Below are 19,581 nucleotides of genomic sequence, written 5' to 3' on the forward strand. Positions count from 1 at the left end.
TATGAAATGCACTACTACTACTACAGACCAATAAGCAACAGTGTGAAAAATAGTAACCAGTAGCATGAAGGAGATTAGTGTGACAAAACCGAAGAAGGAGGGAAGAAAGCACAGACCTTTTCGCAGAGGTTTCTGGAAAAATCTCTTAAATATAAGAAGTCTGGCAGCAGCAACATCACCACAGAAGAGACAGCTCTAAGGGCAACGTGCAACACTTGTGCTGCCAGGGGACTTCCACTGATGTCAGTGGGAATAGCCTGTGGTTAGCCAATGGTTCTAAGTAAATAAAGATGAGGTGCTTGAATTCCCTGAACAAGTTATAAAGCAGCAGGAGAAAACTATTAATAGTTACTCACATTCTTTTGTGAGTTACCATGTTACCAATATAAGCTGTGTGAAAGCATATTTGGTAATCCATACATACTCTGGGATGACTTTGTGTGGTTTGGAAGCTGGAGAAACTATTGGACAGCCTGTTTGGGGGTGAGGGAAGATGCGGTCAGCTACTCACCGCTCATAAAGCCATTGACGGGCCATATCTATGTGGCATGATGATAACTATGTTGGGTTGGACACTGGAGACCTAGACTCAGACTCTGAGGTAGCCATAAAGTTAACCTACATCACAGAGTTGTTGTGGAGATTAATAAGACCACTGCAAAGTACTTTGTCAACTGAGAAATAATTGTGTTAATGATTAATAGTTTTTGCAGTAGTTAGAAATTTTCAAATGAATGAACACCTGCGTACACCCTCATTCAAGTAGATGGGTTAGAAACATACAAAAGAGAGGAAGGCAAAAAACACTTCCCTTTGTTGAGTCTGGTGCTTTAAAATCAGTCACTGATATTTATCTAATGACTAACCGATTGGCCACAATCCCACTGAAATATAGTCAGATGTTTGCTATTTGGCATTCATGCAGACATGAACACACTGTTCATCTAGCTGTTAGAATATGTATAGTGAAGCCCTGGGAGCTCAAAACAAGCAGCATTTAAGGGGACCACCTCAGGAGTTTATTTCCTAACCCTGCATGGCACAGCTGCTTAAATGTCAGTGAAGTTATATAAGAGATTAATCTAGCAGCTGTCTCCATATTTGGCTGGCATATGCAACACCCTGTGGGCAACATTACCTGGCTTACTCGAGCAGCCTCTGGACTTGGACACATTTGTTTAGAAAGCAAAATACTGCCTGGTGTTCTTCCACATAAAGAGGACAAAGTAAATGGGTTGATCCTGGAGAGTGGCTTAGGAGTCTCAGAACTGGGCAAAGTGCAGCATGAGAAAATTAATGGAATGGCTTCACAAAATGTCATTCAGTCAACAATTACCTTTGGCCCAGCACATCTGAACACCACTGTGAATAAACTGCCCTATGTCATCATGGGTACTCCTTTCTCAGAACTCCTAACCAAAGACTCCATCCTCCTTATACTGAACCAAGCAAGACATGAATGCCCTGAATTCACAGGGTGCGGTTTGGGGCACTAAACCTGGATTAAGCCCTGGGAGAGAGGAAATAACAGCCCTTCTTTCACCTCTGCTCTCTTCCCTGTCAAGCAATAAGCACTCTAAATCATTGGTCTCCTAACTTACATGAGATTCTCACCAAACACTCCTAAATCATTCACGATGATGACAGCCTATAGATGGGAGTAACTTTCTATGTTATTGTTTACAATTATCTCCACCTGAAGACCCATGGACAAGACTCATGTGGGTTGCATGCAAAGTGTCCTAGCTTCACAGTGATAAAGTTTAGATCAGGTAGAAATCTGTTTTGTGTTTCATTTCATTATACCTTACTGATATTCTTCCTTCCAATCCTTTTGCCCATTTTCTTAATAAAAACTTTTCTAAAATCAGATCCTGGAGTTGGCCGTCTCACTTAAGGACTCAAAGAGCAATTCGACATGTATCAGACTGTCTGATAAAATTGGCTGCAAGCCGGTTTAAGGGGAGACAGAGGAAACCCAGGTCAAGACATGCACAGAACCACATCTGTGAGAGTTACAGTTGGCAGCAGATACCTTCCTCCCAGGTTAAACTTGAAACTTCTAAGATTTGTTCCTGTCCAGCAGTAATAAAGGAGAGAAAGGTGGTGGCAGCATCCAACGAGGTAGCATTTTGGTTTTCTGTAACAGCTGTATGAAAGTTTGAGATTTCATACCCATTATACAACTGATGGGTCTACCAGAAATTGCTCTTTCACTTCCATTAGACCACTGTTGCATAATCAGGGTCAGTCATGATTACATGATGATTTTTATGAAAATGGGTGGCATTCAATGCTAATCCTATTCAGAGAAAGTGCTCCAAAGTGTTTTGGAGGTCCACACTTTGGTTTGGGACACTTCAGAGAGATTCCATATCATCTCCCGCAAGCCCTAGATCTGTCCAAAGTGGGCCCACTTACTTTGGGATTCAGATTCGTTTGATTCAGACTCGTTTGAGTTCACATTCCTAGTATACGCTTCAGGTTCCTGTTACAAATCAACTAAAACAATAATGTATAAAACACATATATGTAATTTATTAATTCATGTGAACTAAACATGGGCTGAGAAGAAGAGGGCAAACCATGGCTCCCCAAAACATATACAAGATTTTTAAAAAGATGTGCATATGCTTCAAATGTTACGGTTTTAACTGGAACAAAACCTGAGTCTACAATGCAGAATTGTTTTTAAAAAACCCTGAATGTGTCAAGCAATCTGAAGAACATAATGCTGAACTTGCAGGAACCAAAAAAAATGCAATGCTGGCAAATTTCATGAAGATCCACTCCCTACAGGACTGCAGTGCAAGAGGGAGAGCCCTACAGGCAAAATTGGCTCTGCATTGACAGCTCCTTCCACCTGAAGTCAAATGAGAGGAAAATTAGCACCTTCTGGGAGTGTTTGACATTAGTCAGCACTTTAAGTTGTACTGTTTTGCATTTTGTAGGAAGGCAGCAGAGCAGGTTTGTTATGATATAATGTTCCAGACTCATAAAGCCTGTAAAATTGTTTCTTTGCAGGTTCAGAATCAAAAATTGCCTGGGTGGGGGCGGTAGTACATAGTGGTAGGGGGAAGAGAAAGAGTCCAACAATAAATTTCAATAAGGTGAAACTCATACAGACAGCCTGCAGTTTTGCAAAAATTATATGCTTGTCTGTACATGCCAATTTTTTTAATGAATCCAAAACTAAAAGGGAGTCATTAAAGCCAAAGGTGACTTCTCTGAATGTACGGAAGCTCCTTGCAATTTCCCAGCCACCTATTTTCAGTAGTAATCGTTCCCAAGGATCAAACAACTTCACGCCTATTGTGTGTGTCCCTCTCATAGTTTCACCCTCATTTGGTGGAAGGAGACTGAAAGGTGGTAAAGTGATTACACAGACCCTCAAACATATCAGACTTCTATGCTGTCCCCTGACAAGTGTCGCTTCCTAGCATCAGTTCAGCCACAAACAGCCTCTTCCCCCTCTTCAGCAGCCTATTTTGAGCAGATACAGTTGCAATACTCTCTCCTCAGGTTGTAATACTCTCAGACAAACAAAGAAGTCTTCTCAATTCTAATGGTTTGCTCTATTAAAATTGTTTACCAGCCATCTATTCCTGGAACAGTGATGCTGTCATGTAGCCAGTGAGATCTGGCTATGTGATGATGTTGCCAATGTCAAATAAAGCTAATTCAGGATGAGACTGATTTTTAAAATCTACATAAGATTTGTTTGCCTCAGTGATATCACCACCTCGCTAAATGTTACTGGCCACATGGCAACTTCACTGTTCCATGATGAAAAACACAATTTGGAAAAAAATGGTGCCAGAAAAGCAATTGAATGGTGCTGCAAATACCAGCAAAGCAGAATGGCAGGTACAAAAGATTAAAGAATTGGTGGGATTTCAGGAGTCATTTTGTCCCCTCACCTCAATGCCCTGTTTTATACCTAACATGTTTGCTATAGAACAGGAATGGGGGTGGTCCTCCAGATGTTGCTGGACTACAACAGCCATAATCCCCAGCTTCTAGCCATGTCTTCTGGGGCTGATGGGAACTGTAGTCCAATAACATCTGCAGGGCCACAGCTTATCCATCCTCTATATAGAAAATTCAGCTTAGCCCTACACATTTCTGTGAGTCTATCATTAAGCAGTATTGTAAAATTTAACTGAATTGCTTTTGTTACTATACCATACAACACCATATCATCACGACTTAAGTTTTCTGCACAGTCCAAACCATATAGATTTCCATTCTGTTCCTCTAATTTTAAAACCAGTGAACAGAAATAATCTCAAAAGAGGTTCTGGGAAGTTGAGTGGGCTGTAGAAGGGTGGAACCCGTTTCACGGCAAATGGAAGTGGTGATAGATAAAACAAACCATTTATTCAGAAGTACTACAGACCAAAACCATTGCTGTAACCAATGGCCAGACACACCATCTATGCATTTTTGGAGAAGGCGGAATTGTAGCTTCTTTCATGCTGCATATCCACCCCCTCCAGTTCACCAACAATGTTATTTTAACATCGCTGAGAGGAAATGGTGTAAATGTTTATGGAATAACTTTAAAACTTTAAAAGAAATGTGAGAGAAAATATGAGGAAATAAATTCATACCGACTCCCAAACAGTCTGAAAGGTATGGTAATTAAATTACAGAGACTGCTTCCATCATAAAGAGTAAAGGAGAAAGGGGACAGGGAACAGCAGGGAGCTGTGTGTTAATTTATCTTTTTGGGCAGCAAAGAAAAGGAATTGTGTTGGAAAAGGCATACACACATACACACACTCTCATGTTCAATGTTTTTATAAGTTCAGATATGCTCCCCCATTTCATATCTAAGGTTACAGGAGATATGGGGCCCACAGATCTTTTGAAACTCCTATGAAGGAAAAAAAAAAAGCTTTCCCCTAATTACATTTACCACAAATCACTCCCTAAATCTTTCTTTCCTTTCCAAAGAGCTTAGAGTAGTTCCACCCATAATTGACCTGTGCCGTGTTCTTTGCACAAGCTCTATCAAGCATGCTTCCAGCAGCTATGATCAGGAAACACTCTGGCATAACAAGCTAAGGAAAGGAAGGGCAGAGCCATTTTTCATTGACAAAGAAAAACAAGACCAGCCCCATAGTTTTGGGTGAAACTATGTGGGCAAGTAAGTCCACCTGCCCTGCTTTCTGAAGTGCTATCCAGAAAGCAGATTTTTTTAACCTAATGAAGCAGGTAATTATGATTTTGATGCAGGTAAATGCCAGATAAGCAGCCTAGCATGATCTCAATTACGTTGCCTGGCAAAATGAAACACACGCAGGCTTACATTTCTTGTGCTCTGCAAACTCTTGCTTTTTCCAGAGAAACTGAGACAAATGTGATTCTTTTTGAGCAGGATAATCACTGCACAGGAACACAGGAACCTGCCTTATACTGAGTCAGGCCCATTGGTCCATCTAGCTCAGAAATGTCTACATGGCTTGGCAGAGGCTCTCCAGGGTTTCAAAGCAGGAGACCTTTCCAGGGGATGCTGGGGATTCAGCCTGGGACCTTCTGCATGCAAGGCAGCTGCTCTGCCATTGAGCTACGGCTCTTCCCACTTGGCACCCGCCAACCATAGCTTCCAAACACCTCTTCAATGCACCCGTTTTATAGGTAATAATCCTCAATTCAGTGATAAGGAACAAATCAGGCTGATGTCTGCTGTTACTCTCTGATTCATTTTTACACACGCTGCCAGCTTCATAAGCTACGGTTTATGGTAATGCTGGGCCAACATATATTCACATATTTGGAGGCGGAGATTGAAAGAGGGCAGTCACCTTGTTCCTCCAAGAATCTCCCTGGGATCAATGCTACATCATATTGTAGTGTCAGATGCAGGGGTATTCCAAACTGGTGGCAAAGGTTTTGCTCAGCCTCCAGTAAAAGAATGAAAAAGAAAATGTAAACCCCTTGGTGACCTTACACTACGGTAAGACAAACACCACCCACATAGAAAAGGTCTTAGAATCTGCACCTCCAAAAATGGATTCAATCTTTTTTGGGGGGGGTGTTCACCTCGTTGCTACTATCCATTGTAATGTCAAAAAAGTTGGGCCAAATATTTTGGCCCAGCATTAAAATTTACCCATTTCCCATAATGCCCCAAGAGTGATTATACATGATTTGTTAAAAACAAAATGACTTTACACTTACCACCAAATAAAGCATCGTATAGAGGGAGAAGGAGGCATGGCCAGAAAAGAATGATTTCCTGCAAAACAAAAGAAGCGTAGTAACACATCCATTTTGTTATTTGAACAAATGGCAAAATGCTTTGGTTTTCCTAACAATACTTTGCACAGAAATTCTATTTACACAAAAAAAGCTCTCCACGCCTTTTTTTAAAAAAGTGACTGAAGTAATGATTGAATACTATGGAACTAAATCAGTTTTTACAGGAATTGCATATTTTTATATTTTATATCACATACACACACTTACAAAATGGCAATTTTAAATAAGATTCTGGCATGACGCCATATGGCATATGGCATATGGCCTAGGCTATAACAGGTTTTGCCATCTCCTGCTGCATAATCTGTTGGTCCAATCTATCTTCCTGAGACAGTTTGCAGCAGCAATTTTTTTTAATCAGGCTCATCTGATGTGAAAAGATTACAATTTCCTTTACAATTTTTTAGTTATTAGTAACAAAACTATAGGTGCTTATCTTTATAGATGGAATCAGATTTTTGTTAGAATTTTTTGCCAAATCTATTTGCCATAGGCTCGCATAGCTTATCTGAGATGAGTTATTCCTTTCTCAAAAAATGCTTTTTTTTGTAAAGAACAGTTATTTTTATAATGTTAAATGTATCAAATTATTCCAGCTTCTTTTTGATTTCTAACAGCTTTTTATAATCTTTCTCACCTTTACTTTCTTAAGTTCTTCCCTTGGACAGTTACCCTTTGTTTGTTTGTTTGCTTGAGAAAACATACTTCAAAAATCTTTCCCTGAAATAAGCCTTACAGTAATATTATTGCATCCAGTGTATGGAAAAAAATTGGACACATAATTTTGACTTGCAAACTCAAGTGGAGGTATTAAGCGTAAAGGAGAGCAATTTTTCCTTTAGATTTCATGTTGGTGAAGTCAAACCACTTGCTCATTAGTCAGGTTCAATTCTACATGGAACAACAGTTCTTGAAAATAACAACAGCAGCATTATTTACAGAACTCTTTGGAATGCTCAAAGCATTTCACATACATTATCTTCTAATCCTTGCAACAATTGTGCATGGTAGATTTAATTCTATACATTGTTACGTGGGAGTAAGCCCACTTAACAGAGTGGATCTTCCTTCTGAGTAAGCATGCATAGGATTGTGCTGTAAGGCAACCTAGACAGTTCATGGCAAATGAGATTCAAAGTGTGGACTTCCTGATTTGTAGCTCAGTCTATTAACCACTGAAAGGTACCAGCAGTGAGAAATATACACTCTCTTAAGACATAGTGTATGTGCAAATTAAAAAACACTATTTATCAGTCCAAATATGATAGAAATCCCAGAGGAGCAGAGAAGGAAGAAGGCTGATAAATACAATACATACATGTTATCACTCATTTATTAGCTTTTGTAAGAATCTAAGAAAAGCCCCATTGGATCAGGCTCAACGTCTATTTAGTCCAGCATACTGTTTCCCACAGTGATGGGTCAGATGCCCCTTGGAAGCCTACAACCATGCCGTGAAAGCAGCAGTGCTTGTCCACTGTTGTTCCTCAGCAGCTGGTGATTTAGAGGCATGTTGTCTCTGAACCTGGAGATAGTATGTGGTGACTAGTAATAACTACTTATGACCTTATATAATATTTCATGAATTTGCCTAAACTTTCAAAGCCATCCATGTTGGTGGCCATCACTGCCTCTTGTGACAGCAAATCCCATAGTTTTGTGATGCTCTGTGTGAAGAAGTATTTCTTTTTGTCTGTCCTGAATCTTGCTACCATTCAGCTTCATTGGAGGATCCCTGGTGCTATCATTATGAGACAGGGAGAAACAATCTCATAGGGCATGCATATTGTTATCATGTCCCTCTCCTTGCTTTTTCATTTTATGTTAATATAACCCACATAATTAAGATTTCCTAGCCATTTTTCAAGATGCTATATACTTTGGATAGACCCACTCATACAGTCAAATAACAGCATCATTTTGACTGAAATCAGACCATGCTATTTCTGTTGTAAAGAAAAATCTTTCTCACCTGGCTTCCTGGACTTTGCTTTCATCACCATTAAGACACTCGTACTCTGCGATGTAACCCTGAGAGCAGTTGATTTGTGTAAAATTTGGCCGGCACACTGCAATGAAATTGGGCCTCAAACGTCCAACAGACACTTTAGCGATGTCCGTGAAAGACTGGCTGATGGCACAACCAAAGGCAAAACAGCCCACTTGCTTGTACAGAGCTGCCACGTATGGGTTCTGGATGAAAGAGTGGGACGTTTCCTTTAAGCAACAGATCCGATAGAACTCTCCTATTATGATCTGTAAGGGAAAAAATATTAATTTTAAAATAATATCATTTGGACGAAATCATGCAGTCTTCATGAACAGGCTACATGTCAAGTACAATTTTATCACAAGAGACAGTAACTGTAACTTGGGTCAAGAAATATACCACAGGTTTATATTTTTTAGAAATCCCACTTCCACTCTCACTGAAATCTTTTCACCAAAATATATTAACAATTCCAGTGAACAAAGTGCAGTGGTCACTGGAAGTTTCCATTCAGTGGCAGCTCTCCACAGAGTAGGAAAAGCTGTTAATGGAAAGAAGCCTTCATGTGCACATGAGGAGATCATTACCACATTAATTATTTTGAACTGGCCATATAGAAGGAGGTAGCAAATTTCTGGATGTCATTATGTATGGTTACACTAGGAGAGACAATGCATCATTATGCCCCTCCCCCTCACCACCCACTGTGGATATGGGGGCATCCCTTCGCTCTTTCTGGGAGGAAGGGTGGGATATAAACTTAATAAGTAAATAAATAAATATGCACTTGAGTTCTGTTGCATCTGTTGGCTGAAGTTTGTGGATCTGCTTTGTTGTGCTGGGCCACAGGTTTTTGTGATTTCCCCCCCTGCAACTATTTAGGGTCTTTATTTGACAAAATGTTCCACATGGCACCTGTATAGTCCTCGGGGGTTAGAAACCACAATGAGAGAGTAGGTACTTATTAGTGTAGAGACAGACATCATTTTCCAAACAATTTACCCATCCCAAAGTTATTAGAGATTATCTTATAAGTATAACTTGGGATGTAATCAGAAGGCTTTGGGGGAACCTCTTACTGTTGCAAAGGCTACAAAATGAGAATTATAGTATCTGTCATTCCATGCCTTAGCCTTCAGGCAGTGATGACAAGCCCAGAGATATCATTAGAAAAAACTTGACTAGCCACTTCCATTTGAAGATCCTATCTACTGCATGTTACCTAAACACCAAAGGAACAGAGAAATCTAAAAGATATGGGTGCTTTTGGCATCATTACATTACTCATTGAGCAATTGCTCCTCAGACAAAGCTTCGGGGGTAGCCAAAAATAGCAAGTAATTCCACAGGCACAACAGTTCTTAAGCTGATCTTTTCCAAGTCTGTCTTCTGAGCAGACAACTCTAACTATTCTATGTTGTAATTGCAGCAAAGCCTTAGTGAAGCAAAACACTTGGGCCAATTCAGAAGTTTTTGAAAAGGAAGCCACTACAAAGGGACTTTCCCCTCTATTTAAACAGACCTGGCTCACATGTCTTATTAAACGATGTTTTAATGTGAATGAGCACCTCCCCCACTCCTTCCAGGAAACAAGCTACGTTCTGGTTTGACATGACATCTGAACCCAGGCTCTTCGTCTGTTTCTCCCAAACAATCCACAAGCAGAACCCAAGGTTTTTTCTTGGCTTACCACTTGTGGTTTGTTTGAGAAATACAGACCACGAACCCAGGTTTGGCTATTTGTTCTACTAAATACAGATTTCTGCAGATGACATAATTGGGCTCACTGAAGATATAGTTAGGGTGGAGCAAAGCAATACTGTCTTCTGATCCACCACGCTGGATGGGGTTTGGATGAGGTGGAGCTGTCCCTCCACCCAACCCTGCCTGGATCTGCTGGTCTCCATTGGCTGTGGAGCTCCATTGCCAGTGGGAGAGTTCCACTAACAAGGAGCCCCCAAAAGGGCCTGCCCAACCAGTTGGCAGGGGGAAGCTACTGCCAACAGCATCCTCGCTGGTAGTAGCCAGTAGAAACCCCAGAAATGGAGTGTTTCAGGGCTGGGAAGGAGGCTGGGCCTGGCACAAGATCCACTTGGTCCTGAGCCAACGCTGGTGCCCTTATGTGACAACAACGGGTCCATCCCAGACTTCTTTGTTACATTAATCTGGGGGCTGACACAGCAAAATAGCATTTTTACTGCCCCTGCCCCACTTCTTCTCTGACAAGCAGTGGGGCTGTAGATGCAGTGGTGACTATGCCCCTCCATTAAGTCCTGTCACTCATGTCCAGGGGTCTGGATCTGCCCCCTTAGTCAAGTGTTTGGTTTTTTAAACATTGTCCAAGAATATTTTGTTTACTTATACAGCATTTTTCATATTCAAGGTCTATATATCCCCTTTCCTCATTCAGCCTCTACACAAGCTCTGGATGGGTGGAAGGTCAGGACTATTCCCATTTTCACAAAAGGTTGGTTAGAGCTGCGTATGCATTCCTGGAGGCACACAGGTGACTTTCCAATGCACCAATGTTCCTCAAATTGGTGGGGCATGGGATTCTGGTAGATGGAGCAAACTATTTTGTGTATCTCACAGGTAACAAGCTTATTTTTCTTGTGGCTCTAATGAAATAACTGAAAGGGAAAGAAGTCATCACAGGTCCTGGACTGCTACAAGACTAATTATCCCTGGGTGTCCATAAAGTAGAAGGGAATTATAGAGAAACAAATGAGCAAGTATATGAACCACCAGAATGTGTGGTTCAGGATGTGTGTACATGAGCTACATACATGGAAATGTGCAGGGCACTATGCAGTGAGCAAGGAAGAAACTGGGCTGCTGTATCTTTTTCTAGGTTGTTGGGCAGGGGAAGGTGTACATTTTTTTTGCTTCACATATTACATTTTAGATGTCATCCTAAGATGTTTTGAATGTATACCTAAAAACATAAAGTGTAAATGTGATCAGCATGGGTACACTTAAACCAATTCCAGGATTAGCTGTAGCTCCTTGCTGACTACACACTGCCATAAGGTCCAAAATGGTCCTTATAATTTCTTAAAATTGTGAGAAACACCATTCATACTTACACACACTTTTCTGTTGTTCTCCCATGATGCAGCATGCTATTGGTAGCATGACCCAAGAACCCTTGAACCATACACTTTAAGTATTTCCTGTGCCACATCTAAAGGGAATGTTCTAGACTTGACACTAATGCTATCAATCATCATTATGAACTTGGTTTCCTCGGCTTCTTATAATCTCAAGCCTTAAAAGACAGTTTAATGAAAATCAAGCTGTGAAATCAATTCCAAATGTCACACCTCTATGAAAGAGGCAAAAACCTTAAATTGTTTGTCACGTTACCCAAGTAGATTTTTTGAGCTCCAGTTTTACAATTTTAGGATTTTATTAATTACTTCACTGTTTTTATACCTAAGTAATAAAATAGGTTACTTTCTTCCTTCTCCCTCCATGCCAACATGTTTTTTATTCTGGCTAATAGTAGGATATGTACATTCAACAGTCAGAAAAATGCCTTCATGTAAATCAATTTCTGAAACAGCCAGTAATATTACTGTCAGCACAGAAGCATTGCCAAATACACAGAGCACATATATTCTCTTATTTACTTTTCTTCCCTCTCCCACAAGAAATATGCACCAAATATCACTCAAATGAAACTATTAAGCAATTTAATGTCATATCCTAATTTAGCTAAACAAGAAAATAACTTTCAAAAGTTAAAATAGCTGCTAAGTCTGCTTCACTAGATACAGAAACTAGAGTCTTTCTATTGTAATGCTTCTGGGGGGGGTAATACTTGTTCAAGATTGTTACTTAACTATAAAGGGCATGTAGCCAACATGCAAATACAAGATTGCTTAGAAGGTCAAGAAAGACGGATTGCTTTTTACAGCAGGTCATCATCGCCAAGCAGCATCCTTACCAAAAAGAAATTGGTAGATTTCTTATAGATGTTTCAGGGAAGACAGATACTGTTTTAGGATAGGAGTTGGTCTAGATGATCTATTGGGGTATGCCTGTTTTTAACAATATATGACTTCCTAATTGCATACCACAAACAAAAACTATTGTAGCTTTCTGGATATTCTGCAAGGAAAAACCATTCGGCAAGGTGAAGAAAGATACTAGAGGGCACTGAAGATAAAAGTGAGCATTTCTATAGATCCAATTCATAGCAAGCAATTCTTTTCTGCAAGTCCATTTTTCAGGAGAGAAAATGCAAAATCTAAAGGCTGTAGAGACAAGAGGTCCTGAGGAGCCTTATCACAGGAAATTAGATTTCTTGGCTTTGAAAGGCTTGTCTTTAAAAGAAATGGGGGTGCCCCCTCTAGGCTGCACACCTTAACATGATGAGGGGGTTTGAGAGTGTCAAAGAAGCTGAGAGCAATGCCGTCAGGAGTTTGAACCAAGATGCGGCATGGTCAAAGTGGAGACACCAGACTAAGATGCATCCAAACTCAGAGGAAGGCAATGGTAAACCATCTCTGAATATCCAAAATGCAACATAAGATAGTGCTGGAAGATGAGATCCCCAGGTGAGAAGGCATTCAATGAGCTACTGGGGAAGAACAAAGGATGAGTAGTACTGTGACTAATGATGCAGCTGGGTCAACGCTAAAAGGAAGCCCAGAGGCTGATGTGCACAGATGCAAAAGGAGAGTCTGGAGTTGTACGACACACCATAGGAACATGGAATGTGAGAAGCATCAACCAGGGAAAGTTAGAAATTGTCAAGCAAGAAATGGAATGCATCAACATTACAATACTTGGCCTAGTGAATTAAAATGGATGGGAATGGGACATTTTCAAACAGGCAACTACAAAATGTTTTATGCAGGAAATGAGAAATTAAGAAGAAATGGGGTTGCTTTAATAGTGAGAAGTGATGTAGCAAAAGGAATTAGGAGCTACAACGCAAGGTCTTTGCGAGTTATATCAATGAGATTAAACGGGAAACCTATTAACATAACCATCATCCAAGTCTATGCTCCAAGGGCAAACACAGAAGAAGAGGAATTGGAGAGATTTTACGGAGAAGTACAGGAGGAAATTGATCACACACCAAAACAAGATGTGCTGATAATCATGGGGGACTAGAATGCAAAAGTAGGGAACAGAGAAGAACTAGAAATTGTTGGAAAATGGGGTTTAAGAGATAGAAATGAAGCAGGAGAGAGACTTACTGAATTCTGTGAAGTCAACAATTTGTTTCTTGCAAACACATTTTTTGAGCAACCGAAAAGACGACTGTACATGTGGACATCACCAAATGGTCAATATAGGAGTCAAATTGATTATATAATTGGTAGCAGAAGATGGAGAAGTTCCATACTTTCTGTGAAAACAAACTAGGAGCAGAATGCGGTACAGATCATGAACTGGTCATATTGAAAATCAGAGTAAAGCTAAAGAAGAACAATAAAGCAATCATAATGCCAAAATACAATTTAAATAACATCCCAGAAGAATATAAAGATCAAATAAGGAACAAATTTGAGGCTTTAAACTTAGTTGAGACAGAACCAGAAGCACTATGGAGTGAAGTCAGAGACATTATCAGAGAAGTATGCAAAAAAACAATACCTCTAGTTAAGAAGAAAGACCTCAATGGATGACTGACAAATGCAAAGATGTATCACTGAACACTAAAGTCAGGATCATTCAGACCATGGTATTCCCGGTCCCTATGTATGGATGTAAAAGTTGGACAGTTAAAAAAGTGGGTAAGAGAAAAATCAGCTCATTTGAAATGTGTTGGAGGAGAGCCTTGCAGATACCATGGACCATGAAAAAGACAAATATTGGGTGTTAGAACAAATTAAACCAGAACTACCACTAGAAGCTAAAATGATGAAACTGAGGTTATCATACTTTTGACACATAATGAGAAGACAGGATTCGCTAGAAAAGACAATAATGCTGGGGAAAACAGAAGGGAGTAGAAAAAGAGGAAGACCAAACAAGAGATGGATTGATTCCATAAAGGAAGCCACAGACTTGAACTTACAAGATCTGAACAGGGTGGTTCATAACAGATGCTATTGGAGGTCGCTGATTCATAGGGTCACCATAAGTCATAATTGACTTGAAGGCACATAACAACTTGTAAGGTGAAAATCAGAAAATGAATGCATATTAAGAGGAGATAGATTGTGAAAGTTGGATGATGACGTGACAGAGGAGACAGGGGAATAGACTGAATTGAAATTATGAGTATTCATGGCTACTTCATGAACTAGAGTCTAGAAAAAGTGTGGGTTCACTAGGGTTTTATTGTTAGCAGAAAAGCTGCATATACTAGTTGCACTGAAGAACTGCATTGCCACATTTTTTTCCAAATAGAAATTAATATTGAGGTCCCTGGGGCTTCATCAAGGCTGTCTAGGTTTAGGACCTAACCTATTCCAGAATCACACACAAGCCCTGGAGAATACAAGTACTGCACAGCTGATGGCTTATCTAGGTTGTTGGACTATCTTCAAATGTCGGCAATGAGCCAAGGCCTGTTTGCATGTGGGGTGAATAAAAACATCTGAATCTCAGTATCTCCTCCTTTTGCAGAATGCAACTAATTTACCAGATGGCCTCTAATAGTTATTTACAGGCAGGGCCTCTCTTTAACAATTGTAGCATCAGTCTCTTTTCCGTATTGCTCATTTACTGTAGGACGAGTCTCTTACAAATCCCCTGTGGCTTTTCTGGACACTTGGGAATGTATTTCTACCATATACGCACAAGCAAAAGTGGCCTGTAGGAGCACCACATTCAAAACGTACAAATATGTTTAAGGAAGATGTACAAGTGTTCAGTTGCTTCAGAAGAGTTCAGCTGCTTTCCAGCTGTCTCGGGATATGGATGCAAATGGTCAATGTAAAAACAAAATCTAGAAATTGGCATTTCACAGAGGTTGAGACTTTCACCCAAATGCAAAGAGTGTGTGTGGCAAAATAATAAATTGAATTAGGGAAACAGCGTCACAGTCAGTGGACCACCATTTTATCCTCAGCATATGGAGCCTCTTAAACCATGGATGCTTGTCCTGAGATAGGCATGTGAATATTCTGACCAGGGCCAACAAAGCCTAGGGATTAATATTTTCTCTCACTGCTGGTGGTCCTGGTAATTGCACAGATGTAGCAGACTTTAAATTGGAGACTTCAGCCCCCCCCCCCAGCACAACACTGTGTAGTCACGCCCCGTCCTGCTTTAGCAGAAATCATGGTTGAACCCTTAATGAGAAGCTGAAGTAGGATAAACTTGTTCTTTTGGCAATGCTGTCCCTGATTAAAAAAGAAAAAAGAAAGCTCAAGCAACTAATTCAGCACAGATGTGCAAAAGCTGAAACTTCATCCTGAATAAACAAGTCTTAAATATATTAAGCTCGTCTTCTGACTTGTGTCTCCAGCAAGTAGTATGCATGTGGTGTGACCTGCTGGAAACGCTTAAAAGGGAGCAAAGCTGGTGAGAAACAAAGTGCAAAATGGCTTCAGTATTTGGGACAAATGGCTACAAATCTGTTTTCATTAAATCCTCAGAAGGGCTCCATGAAATGAGTTTCTATTATTCAGTCACCCTTGCAATCTCTCCTGCCGCCCCCCCCCAATTACATTTCCAAGTTACTGTTTTCCCTCAGCATTTAATTAGATGGGGAAATGTAAAATTGAAATTACACATTACTCACCATTTTAGTTACAATAATTTTGACTATTCTAAATGCAACCTTTTTTTTAAGAAAACAAAAACAAAACTATTCTAAATGCAACTATTTTTTAAAAGAAAACAAAAACCACGCCAGGCCAGTGCATGTTAATATTTATTTATTTATTTAAAATATTTCTATCCTGCCCTTCTATCCTATAATAGGGCACTCAGGGCGGTTTACAATAAAATCGAACACGTACATAATAAAATTATACACAATAAAGATCACAAAAACATTAAAATAAATTAAAATACAAACAATACAATTAAAATACATAAAATACAACACACACACACACACAAATTTATACATTTATACACACACACACGCACACATATATATAGGCGAGTGGTACTGAAGGGACTTGATGTTCTTGTTATATGCCCTCAAGTCGATTACAACTTATGGCAACCCTATGAATCAGCGACCTTCAGTAGCATCTGTCATGGACCACCCTGTTCAGATCTTGTAAGGTCAGGTCTGTGGCTTCCTTCATGGAATCAATCCATCTCTTGTTTGGCCTTCCTCTTTTTCTACTCCCTTCTGTTTTTCCCAGCATTATTGTCTTTCCTAGTGAATCCTGTCTTCTCATGATGTGTCCAAAGTATGATAACCTCAGTTTCATCATTTTAGCTTCTAGTGACAGTTCTGGTTTAATTTGTTCTAACACCCAATTATTTGTCTTTTTCGCAGTCCATGGTATCTGCAAAGCTCTCCTCCAAAACCACATTTCAAATGAGTTGATTTTTCTCTTATCTGCCTTTTTCACTGTCTAACTTTCACATCCATACATAGAAATCAGAAATACCATGGTCTGAATGATCCTGACTTTAGTGTTCAGTGATACATCTTTGCATTTGGGGACCTTTTCTAGTTCTCTCATAGCTGCCCTCCCCAGTCCTAGCCTTCTTCTGATTTCTTGACTATTGTCTCCATTTGGGTTAATGACTGTGCCGAGGTATTGATAATCCTTAACAAGTTCTATGTCCTCATTGTCAGCGTTAAAGTTACATAAAACTTCTGTTGTCTTTACTTTAGTCTTTTTGACATTCAGCTGTAGTCCTGCTTTTGCGCTTTGCTCTTTAACTTTCATCAGCATTCATTTCAAATCATTACTGGTTTCTGCTAGTAGTATGGTATTGTCGGCATATCTTAAATTATTGATATTTCTCCCTCCAATTTTCACACCTCCTTCATCTTGGTCCAATCCTGCTTTTCGTATGAAGGGACTAAAGAGGTAAAATTAAAATAAAAGGTGTAAAATCAGTTTCAGGCTCTACCTTCAGTCCCTCCCAAAGGCTCTCCAGAACAAGATGGTTTTCAGAAGTCTCCGAAAAACCATCAGGAAGGGAGGAGAGCGGGCTTCTTGGGGTATTCCAAAGCTTGGGGGCCACAGCTGAAAAGTTTCTCTTCTACGTGCCTGTCAGTCTAACATCTTTCATTCCAGTCATGCAGAGGAGACCAGAGGCAGATGATCTTAAGTCCCGGACAGGTACATATGGGCATAACCGGTCCCTCAGGTACATTAGTCCAAGGCCGTTTAAGGGTTTAAAGGTCAGAACCAGCACTTTGAATTGGACCCAGAAACAAATTGGGAGCCAGTGGAGTCGATAAAGCACATGAGTAATATGCTCCCTGCACCATGCTCCAGTTAACATTCTGGCTGCTGCATTTTGAACCAACTGTAATTTCCGAACCTTTTTTGAAGGTAGCCCCACACAGAGTGCATTACAGTAATCAAGCCTTGGTGTCACCAATGCATGTGTTACTGTGGCCAAGTCAACTGCTTCCAGGAATGGCCACAGCTGGTAGACCAGTTTGAGTTGGCCAAAAGCACTCGTGGCTACCGCAGGCATCTGATATTCAAGCAGCAGGGCAGGATCCAGGAGGACTCCCAAACTGCGGACCTGCTCCTTCAAGGGGAGTGCAACCCCATCCAGAACAGGTTGCAACCCTATCCCTGGCGCAGTTTTCTCCTTGACCAGCAACACTTCCGACTTGTCTGGATTAAGTTTCAGTTTGTTAGCCCACATCCAACCCTTCAAAGTCTCCAGGCACCGGTTTAGGATGAGCACTCCCTCCCTGCAATCAGGTGGTAGGGAGAGATATAGCTGATTGTCATCAGCATATTGATGGCATTGTACTCAAAATCTCCGGATGACCTCTTCCAGGGGTTACATATAAATGTTAAAGAGCATGGGAGATAGAATGGAACCCTGCAGTACCCCATAGACCAATGGCTAGGAGGTTGAGCAGTAGTCTCCCAGCACTACTTTCTGGGTCCTGTCTGTCAGGTAGGACTGGAGCCACCGTAAAACAGTGCCTCCCAATCCCATCCCAGCTAGCCCGGAAAAATACCATGGTCAATGGTATTGAAGGCGGCCAAGACAAGGATACAGTCTCTGTCTGATGTCTGGCGGAGGTCATCAAGCAGGCTGACCAAGGCAGTCTCTGTCCCATGACCAGGACTGAAGCCTGATTGAAAAGGGTTTAGATAGTCCAATTCATCCAGGAAACCTTGGAGCTAAGCAGCCACTACCTTCTCAATCACCTTGCCCAAAAAAGGGAGACAGCCAGAGAAGTAGGCTAACTTCTCGGTCACTGGTTCAGATCTATGACTGGTAGTGCCTTTTATTTATTTATTTATTTATTTATTTATTTATTTCCCACCCTTTCTCCCAGCAGGAGCCCAGGGCAAACAAAAGCACTAAAAACACTTTAAAACATCATCAAAACAGACTTTAAAATATATTAAAACAAAACATCTTTAACCAAAACAAAGTTGTATGGAATCAGCATACTGAATTTACCAAACTGCATGTCTATGTGTGATCGCATTAAAACAGAATGCGGGAAGCCTAAAGAAAATGTCTCAGGGACATTATTTATTTATTTATTTGATTTCTATCCCACCCTTTCTCCCAGTAGGAGCCCAGGATGGCAAACAAAAGCACACAGCAGTGCAATTAAAGGTAAAGGTGTCCCCTCACTTGTAGTGCGAGTCGTTTCCGACTCTTAGGGTGATGTCTTGCGATGTTTACTAGGCAGACCATACATATGGGGTGGGATTGCCAGTTCCTTCCCCGGCCTTTCTTTACCCCCCAGCATATGCCGGGTACTCATTTTACCGACCATGGATGGATGGAAGGCTGAGTAGGTCTCGACCCCTTTTACCGGAGATTCGAATTCCTCCTTCGGTTGGAATCGAACTCCGATCGTGAGCAGAGCTTTGGCTGCATTACCGCCGCTTACCACTCTGCACCACGGAGGCTCTTTAGAGAACCAAAAACACTTGGTATAATGTAAATCCCATTTTGAAGACATGCCATGTAATCCTATATGTTTATTTAGAAAGTCCTGCTGTGCACAACAGGATGTATTCCCATGTAATCATGCATAGGATTTTTGTCTTTAAATGCCAACAGGCCACACATTGTCTCCTGTGTATAGTATGAACTTTACTTACGGAGACAAATGTCCTAAAGTTGAGTAGAGATGCCAAGAGATGAATAGGCATTGCTTACTTACTCAAATGCATAGAGAGAAAGGCCATCAGTCACAAATGTGAGACTGACTAGTTGGCCATTAAGTGGAA

The 19,581-nt window shown here is 40.6% G+C and overlaps 1 protein-coding gene across 1 annotated transcript in view; it reads right to left on the reverse strand.

Moving 5' to 3' along the window:
• PLPP3 (phospholipid phosphatase 3) overlaps nucleotides 1-19,581 on the reverse strand; it is a 110,036-nt gene that overhangs the window by 20,086 nt on the left and 70,369 nt on the right. The window contains exons 3-4 of the mRNA XM_061633152.1: nucleotides 8,240-8,523; nucleotides 6,187-6,244 (exon numbers count right to left, since the gene is read on the reverse strand). Coding sequence (XP_061489136.1) covers nucleotides 6,187-6,244; nucleotides 8,240-8,523 — 342 coding nt within the window. The remainder of the gene's footprint in view (nucleotides 1-6,186; nucleotides 6,245-8,239; nucleotides 8,524-19,581) is intronic.

The sequence above is a fragment of the Rhineura floridana genome, chromosome 6, assembly GCF_030035675.1.
Source record: "Rhineura floridana isolate rRhiFlo1 chromosome 6, rRhiFlo1.hap2, whole genome shotgun sequence".
NCBI classification, from domain to species: Eukaryota; Metazoa; Chordata; class Lepidosauria; order Squamata; family Rhineuridae; genus Rhineura; species Rhineura floridana.